Source organism: Pollicipes pollicipes, unplaced genomic scaffold (assembly GCF_011947565.3).
Source record: "Pollicipes pollicipes isolate AB1234 unplaced genomic scaffold, Ppol_2.1 Scaffold_7261;HRSCAF=8764_pilon_pilon_pilon, whole genome shotgun sequence".
In the NCBI taxonomy this organism is placed as follows: domain Eukaryota; kingdom Metazoa; phylum Arthropoda; class Thecostraca; order Pollicipedomorpha; family Pollicipedidae; genus Pollicipes; species Pollicipes pollicipes.
In genome coordinates, this window is record NW_023597054.1 from 3,767,304 (window position 1) to 3,775,357 (window position 8,054).

The 8,054-nt window shown below is 53.5% G+C and overlaps 1 protein-coding gene across 1 annotated transcript; it reads left to right on the forward strand.

Annotated features, from left to right (window-relative positions):
- The first annotated feature begins 1,561 nt into the window (after window positions 1–1,561).
- On the forward strand, window positions 1,562–7,299 carry LOC119112630 (F-box/LRR-repeat protein 5). The gene is made up of 7 exons (XM_037236858.1): window positions 1,562–1,799; window positions 4,017–4,110; window positions 4,315–4,512; window positions 5,887–6,033; window positions 6,283–6,574; window positions 6,846–7,082; window positions 7,217–7,299. Exons 2-7 carry the CDS (start codon window positions 4,024–4,026, stop codon window positions 7,297–7,299), a joined length of 1,044 nt encoding a protein of 347 aa, XP_037092753.1. The 5' UTR covers window positions 1,562–1,799; window positions 4,017–4,023.
- The last annotated feature ends 755 nt before the right edge of the window (window positions 7,300–8,054 follow it).

An 8,054-nucleotide genomic window follows, 5' to 3' on the forward strand; every position in this document is an offset into this window, starting at 1 on the left:
CTTCAGCCTTCCAATCGGGCCCTTGATCTTTGGTCTCGAGAGATCCTCCAGCCCCTCTTCGGGCCCCAAACGCCGCTTTTGGCCAACTCGGGGCCGCTTGACGCCAAAGGAGCCCTGTTCGGCACTGTGGCCCCTGACCGACACAGGAGCCCCTCATTGTGGTAGGGGCCTTGAACAGTGCAAATCGCGGACACCGGCCTCGTTCCTGCTTCGGCCATAGGTCTCGAGGACTCAGACGGAAATGGAGCCGGCCGTTTGGCTCTGTGTCAAGGCCCTATATAATAGGGATAGGAAACCCTAATAAAAGGGGCCTAATAGAAGCCCTCTGATTGGTATATGAGGTCACAACCGCTTCGGGTTAGGGGGGGGGGGGCAGGCTCAAGTGCAATCGGACCCCTAATCTTTGGCTCCGATGGACATTCCTGCCCCTCTTCGGACCTCCTCAAAGTCCGTGACCGACTAGGGTCCACTAGCCGACACATAACACCCTGTTATGAGCCCTGACGGACACAGCAAACCCAAACATTCAGGGACCCAGATCGATGTATATCGTGATCCCTCCCCCAGTCTTGTTCCTGCTGGGGAAATGGGGCCCCAGGGTTCAAGACTGACAGAGAGCCAACTGTGGTGTTCGTGATCCCTGGCCGGCTTAAACACTAGCATGATCTCAGGAGATCCTCAAACAGTGCAAGATGACCCCTGACTGACATTTCAGGTCGCGACCCCACGGGTCGCAATTCTCTACGTGGCCTGCAGCCAGCCCTTCGGGCCCATAAGCTCTCCACCTGGGCCTTTGATAGTAGGTTCCGTTAGGCTGCTCGGTCCAATCTTCGGTTCTCCTCAAACATTACCCTTGATCGGCTTGGGGCCCCTCGCGAGAGCGGAACCCTCTCACTTAGGCGCTGTGGGCCCTGACAGACACTGGACTCCGACTAATGTCAATCGCTGGTCCCGGCCTTGTCCCTTCTGGGGAAATGGCTCTTTAGGCCAATGCCGCCACGGAGCCGACTGTGCGTTACTGGTGGTGTCTGACCGACCTATAGACCCTTATCGACTCCGGAGGCCCCTGATCAGAGCATGAGTCCTCTGGCTGGCGTTGGAGTTCCCGGCCCTGCGGACCGGGCCCCTGAATACGACATCCGGCCGGGCTTTTTTGCCCTTCAGCACCTCAAATCGGGCCCCTAATCGTAGGTCCCGAGGGACACGAAAGACCCTCGGAACCCAAGGAAGGGGAGGCACATGCTTTGCGCCCCTCTCCGCCTTTACTACTGATTTTCAGTTTTTTTAAGGGCAAGGCAGTGAGATGCACTGCATGATTTTCAAAATGTCTTTCTCAGTTTAAAACCCATACAAATGTGGAACACTCCTTTATTCGAGTGACTGAACCAGATTTTGATCCGGATTTGAAGGAAGTTTTAACAGAAGCTCCTGTAAACACAAAAGTTCATGCGTTTTTCCGTGCGTGAAGGTACCAGTGCAGTGGTCACACTTATTGAAAAAATAATAACCAGCTGTTACAAGCAGCTGGCAGTATGTCTGGAAAGATGTGCAATCTTGGAACTGAGATCATTGCGACGCAGTCACGCGCGTTACAGTTGTCGTCAATTCGCGACATGCGTCACCTGCATCGCAAAACAGGAAAGAACACACAAATACAACGACCCTAGAAAGCTACCATAACTTCGAGGCTTGGAAGGCACCAAGCTCATTGCATCATGCGTGCGTGCATGGAGGGGGCTGGAGGGGCGTGATGGCGGTGACGGGGGCGGATGCGTCATCGCACTCGTAGCATCCCAGAGGTGAGATCATTTACTTTCGCGTGCCGATTTGATGCCAAGGCTGGTGTTGAGAGGAGCTGTGCTGGGATCGGGATCCTCACCAGGTGTGAGTGATGATGTGCGTGTCCGCGTTGGAAGCAGGAGGCGCCTTGGCCTCATTGTGTCCCTTTCTCACCTCAGGATTTGGCCAAAGCTGCTTGAAAGTCAGTTCATATAGGTGTGGGAAACTCAATGTTTTTTAAATGGTCTTGTCATCTTTTTTGCGAAGTTTGTCAAACCGCACTGATCTCAGCCGGGTGCCAGCATACATAGCAGTGTTGAAATTGGGAAATTTGTATCTGAATAGGAATGCTTCCATGAGATTATTTCTTTTGGAGCATACATAAAAGCAAGATGTGAAAACCATAAAGTGATACATTATATTATCCTTCAAAATATGATAATGCTATATGTGTACACCCTGTGATGCAAAGGACGGTTACCCATTGGGCTTATGCCCCTGTTAGAATAGGGGGTGACTATACACAAGTCTGTGCACCCTCCAAAAATCTGTCGTGATTGTAGGTGCAGAACATGCCCACACTGGCCCTTGCCAAAACTGTTCAGATGCCAAACACATGTCCTAGTCAAAGATCCTACAGCTGACATGGCTGTGTAGCCAGGTTGGCATATAAGGATTCCACTGATTTGTCAGGTGGCATTTCATGCTTTTGGAGCATGGGAGCCCATGGCTAATATGCTGTGTTGGAATTAGCTGTGAGTTTCCAAAGAGCATATGTTGCATTGCATCAAATCAATGTGGTGTGGTTTTAGCATCATATCAGAGATTACATGCTATCAGTGGTCAAACTATTAGCCATTTTCAACATCAAAATTTAATTGGATGATATGCCATCTGATATTCAGCTAGGCTAGGCTGAGCTGAGGGGTGTAGTATCCTATTAAATTGAGGGGGGGGGGGGGGCTTCAGCTCCCTAACTTTTGATGCAGCCACAGCAACTTTGGGAAGGAAGTAGCTCAAATCTGGGGAGGAAGCTGTTTGCTGGCATATTGTGGGAATAAGCTGAGTCATTTTCCACTGTTCAGCTCTCTCCCCTACTCCTTTTGTGAAATAACACCCCTTGGCCTTGCCTGATGTGGATGGGCTCATAGACAGAAGATTTTGGTTTCATATCCAAACTTTTGGGTGAATGACATTTTCAGATCAATATTTGTATCTTTGGCTTTGGCAGAGCCCATATTATATGCCATCTCACATTTCATCTGTTAAATGAAAAATTGAGCTATTTGTAAAGTGCAAAAGAGTTTATGATCACTTAACCAGGGCTTTATTTCCATGCTGCCTAAGATATGCCCTGCATAGGTGGACAATACTAATGCATGAAGCCCCAAGAGTGACAAAAGGTTAGCTCTTACCATTGTTTATGGCAGACTGATGGGGAGGGGAGATCTGATGCAAACTCCCCAATGATTTCCAAAGCTATGAAAGATAGAGTCTAGCCTGAAACATGGGGGATTGGTCTCTATTGAACTGAAGCTAAAGGAGCTTAGGTCTGAAGGAGGCCAAGGCTGTGAGCTGTGCTGTATGATCTTCAAGATGACTCATTTCAAAATACCATGCAAATGTGGAACACTCCCTTTAAATATGGTCATTGATTGATTGACAAAAAAGAAATAAACACAGTGCATGTTGATAAGTTAGATATGCATTTTATGTGTTGTTAAGAATATCCTTTTATTTCATATGCTTCTTGATAAAATGTGTGCATTTTCCAAATTTTTGGTTTTGTTGCCTAGGTGCAGATGCTTTGGGAGCATTAGGACCAGGAGGCTGAGCACCCATGAGTTTCAATTCTAGGAAAACCATGATTACTTTGGTAATCCCAAGACAACAATCAGCACATCATTGCACATAGCCCAGGGTACAGAAGTAGAGGGACTGCAGGCAGACCCGGCATTATTCCTGAACTGACGTTATGATGGCTCCACCCCATGCATCATTGCTATGGCCCAGCAAAATATATTGTCAGTGGTTAGTTGCAGAACAGCGGGTAAGACTGGCTGATAAGTGTGGCAACTTTCAGCCTTGTTGGTGCAAGAGATGTCCAGCATTGCATAAGACATGTAAGCATTTTTTAGACATTGGTGTCATTGAATTGGGTTATGAGGAGTGCATCATATAGTTCTGTTACATGTCCTCTTGCCAGGAGCTGTTGTACATGTCTTGTTGCTTTCCAGGTCCAACATGCCTCCACGGTTTCCAGAAGAGGTGGACGTGTTCACAGTCCCCCATTCCAGAATGAAATACCTCGTCCAGATGTATCGAAATCAGGTGTGTACCCACAATGAACACTCCATGTTTTAACATAATTCTCTCCTGGGGCCTCCTTTGTATCATCTCTGTTGAACTGCATTACCAATCAGGACCAAATTGATGAGAACCAAACACTTTCATGTTGTGTGCATCTCGACGCCCTTGGGACACGTGGAGCGCGTGGCCGGCGCCTCGCCGCCGTGACGACTGACCCGCACGCAGCTCTCCACCACCGACTTCAACAACGCGGCCGAGATGGCCTGCTTCCTCTCGTCGCTGCTGGAGACGTTCAAGGAGTTCCAGCAGCACGAGCAGATCGAGAACCACTTCATCATGGACCGGCTGAAGCGGCGTCTGAGCGCACTCTCCGTCTACAACTCGGCCGTGTGCAGCTGTCACCAGGACAACCGACTCACAGAGGCGAGGCTGCTGGCCGGCGGGGAGGGACGGTAGGGGAGGAAGGGGCAGCGGAACCCGACGGGAGGCGGGAGGGAGAGAGGCAGTGGGGGGAGGAAGGGGCAATGGGAGGGAGAAGCGCAGTGGGACAGGAGGGACAGCGGGAGACGGAAGGGGCAGCGGGACCCGAGTTTGCCGAGATAGTGAAAGAGAGGAGCGTGTTTCTCGTTAACCGGGTGGTCAGGTAACCGAGTGAGATGTGGGGCCCCGGCCCCTCCCAGGCGCGCGAGGTTGAGTCCGCCGCTGTCTGTGTGTGTCTTCGTCTCCTGGGATGTTGAGTGTATGCGTGCGGTGGAACGGGAGGCTATCGATCGACTGACGAGTCTTTGTGATCCGGCTACTGTCTCTGTGAGATCGACCCCACACAGGTGTTAACACGCGATGAGACACCCTGAAGTTAATCCACGAGTCATCGGCGGCGGCCGTTTTTGCTCGCATTCGGTATCCTGTGGCGACTACCAAACGGATCAAGACGCCACCCCGGAGCTCGCGGTACCCTCAAATGAACAACTGAGATGGTTTCAGTAATACGAATGGAGTTCAAAGCCACGTTTCGGTTATGTCACAATAAGGTGATGAGTCCACTGGTGGTGCTTCTTTTGCCACCTGGTGTGATCTTCGTTTTACTAAGTCATTCTGGACGAGACAATAATGCCGGCGGACGTAAACGCACTGCTCAACACTAGCATGAACACATTCGGGGATGAATGCATGAATTGCGTGATTGCATTCGGGAAGTCGGCTTCTTACGAAATGACCGTCAGTCATGAGACTACATCGTTGTGGGCTGGTTGAACAGGATATTGTAGTCGTGTGGTAACTATACATTAGGCACGCAAGCTTCTGTTCGGTATGCCAATAACTTTGTCGGATTTGGTTTCTTATGCTAATATTTTTTGAGTTGTACACCATTGCACAAGGAACCATGGTGGTTGTATATGTAATAACCACGTATACAAGGGTAGTCTTTAATTCAGTGTAGTCTAACGTGAATAAAATGTAAAAGCCACAGACTGGGTATCTAATTCAGGAGCGCGTGTGATGAAACGCTTCCGCTAGGCCGGATGGGGTTTGACCTGAGGTCATTGAGGGTCACCACGACACTGTAATAATTTTCCCCCGATACGGATGCTGAAGCCGCCGATTGTCGTTGGAGCCAGTGTAACCAGCTGGTGGGTGATGGTACAGACGAGGCAAAGTAAGGGCAAACTGCAAAGGCCAAATCAAAGAAAGCTCTACCCTGAACATCTGCGTGGCAAGCGCGAAAATGTTCCGGAGATTTCCGCATTAGGACACCCGTAGGGCCCGTTGTGCGACTGACTGCGGCTGCCGGCCCAGATGCTGGAGATGGTGCAGAACGGCGTGGCGGGCGAGCACGGCTCGGAGCGCGAGCGACAGCTGTTCCGCTGTCAGCTGCGGCAGAAACTGGACGAGTTCACAGACAACTTCCTGCCGCACATGGAGGAGGAGGAGCAGATCTTCCAGGTGAGGCGGCGCCGCTGGAGCGCGCAGCGGTCGCTGGGGTCCGCGCGAGGCGTGCCACTAGCTGGTCGTGTAGTGGCGTCACGTATGTTTTGTTATGAGTTGCCATGCTTTCGAACTAAAGTTGAGCCGAAAGCCACCTTGACACGAACTGCCCAGCTGGCTGGCGTGGGCGGCGAGAGCCCAGTTCTCCGCCGGGCCAGACGCCGCATGCTCCGGACCCCACTCCAGCACCCGGTGGTTCTCCCCCAGCCGCTGCTGATCAAGTACTTCGACTACGACGAGCTGCGCGAGCTGAAGCATGACGTGCTGCAGAACCACCACCTGTCCGAAAAGGCCGACCTGCCGGAGAAGGGGGCCGAGTCGGCGGTGCCGCCGCCGCCGGTCGCTGTGCCGCGCCTGCCGCCGGAGCTGCTGACGCTGATCTTCGCACAGCTACGGCCGGCCGAGCGGGCCGCCTGTGCGGCCGTGTGCCGCCGCTGGCACGCCGCCTGCCTGGCGCCCTCGCTCTGGACCAGCCTGCGCCCGGTCCTTGCCGGCACAGGTGGGCTCGCACTGCCGGCCGACTCGAGAGGGGCGCGCGCTGGGACCGAATCCTGGCGCGAGTCAGGGGAGCGGAGGCTGTGCCTTGCCGGCCGACTCGAGAGGGGCGCGCGCTGGGACCGAATCCTGGTGCGAGTCGGGGGAGCGGAGGCTGTGCCATCGGGCCGAGCCATACGTGGCACGGGGGGTTTGTCGGTGCACGCGGTGCGGCCGAGCGGCTGACGTCGGGTCATATGTCCGGGCGGGCGCTTACGCTGGGCATCTGTCGCCAGGTGCACGCGTGTCGACGAAGGGCGACGTCATCGACGAGCTGATGCTGGAGTCTGCCTCGCTGAAGCTGCGGGACCTGGACGCCGACGTGGACGAGTGTGAGCCGGCGCCGTGGCCCGGCCAGCGTCAGGACTCGGTCGTCACCGCCCAGCGGCGCATGCTCAAAAGGCGAGCCACCGGTGCCGCCGACCGCCGGAGGGCTACTGAATGGGGCCGGGATGACTGTGGTGTCGGCGAGTGTACGAGTGGAAGCATTACGCTACAGGCTGGTTATCCGCGTAGTTACCCGACTGCGATAGCCACGACAGACCGGCTCCGACCGCGGGGTCACTGCTGGCTCACGCACGGAGGACAAATGGTCGAGGTCTTGCAGGCCACAAGGTCAACCAGATGATGCCAGATGATGATGATGCAGATGCAGAGTCCGGTGCTGACTGGGGCGTGTTTACAGTGTGACCAGCCACACGCTGCCGCTGGTGGGCCAGTACGTGCAGTCTGGTGCTGACTGGGGGCATGTTCACAGTTTGACCAGCCACACGCTGCCGCTGGTGGGTCAGTATGTGCAGAGTCTGGTGCTGGCCGGCTGCCGCGGCCTCGGCAGCACGCAGCTGCGCCAGCTGCTGGTCCACTGTCCGAACGTGCGCCACCTGGACGTCAGCTACACCAGCATCGGTGACTGCTCATTCAAAAGGTACATGGAGTATCGCTTTGGCCGGTGGCTGCCTTTAGGAATACCCTTTGCCTACACATCGGCTTTGGGCTGGGATGCCAAAGCAAGCCTCGATGATAGCAGCAGGCGTCATGTGCCGTGCCTGCAGAGCAGAGCAGAGAATGGCTGCCTTCTTTACTGGCAGAAATGATGAGTAAAGGTTCCGGGGCTTGAGAATGCTATGAACACAACACATGGCACATGCGATTCAAACGGTTTTGGTGAGTGTAGATGAACCAAATCGTGAACAGCATACAGAAGACCTCGGAACCGAGGCGCCAGGTTTGGAATCCACATACCCACATACAGAGCATCCAGCTACCACTCGTAAGCATCCGCGGGGACAACGAGACGCTAATTGTTTGGCAAATATCATGCGGAACGAGGTTAATCCTCACGTTACTGTGAATGAAGCTTACTTCTGTTAAGGCTTATCGTACGAATGCATTTCATTCGTACGCTTTTCACCTTTCACGTCTTAAAAGAGACGGAGCGGGCGCTT

Bases quoted from the DNA above. Each gene is read 5' to 3' on its own strand.
- LOC119112630 (XM_037236858.1), top strand. From the start codon at position 4,024: ATGCCTCCACGGTTTCCAGAAGAGGTGGACGTGTTCACAGTCCCCCAT. The intron at 4,111-4,314 runs GTGTGTACCCAC...ACCCGCACGCAG, and splicing joins TCCAGATGTATCGAAATCAG to CTCTCCACCACCGACTTCAA. The intron at 4,513-5,886 runs GCGAGGCTGCTG...CTGCCGGCCCAG, and splicing joins AGGACAACCGACTCACAGAG to ATGCTGGAGATGGTGCAGAA.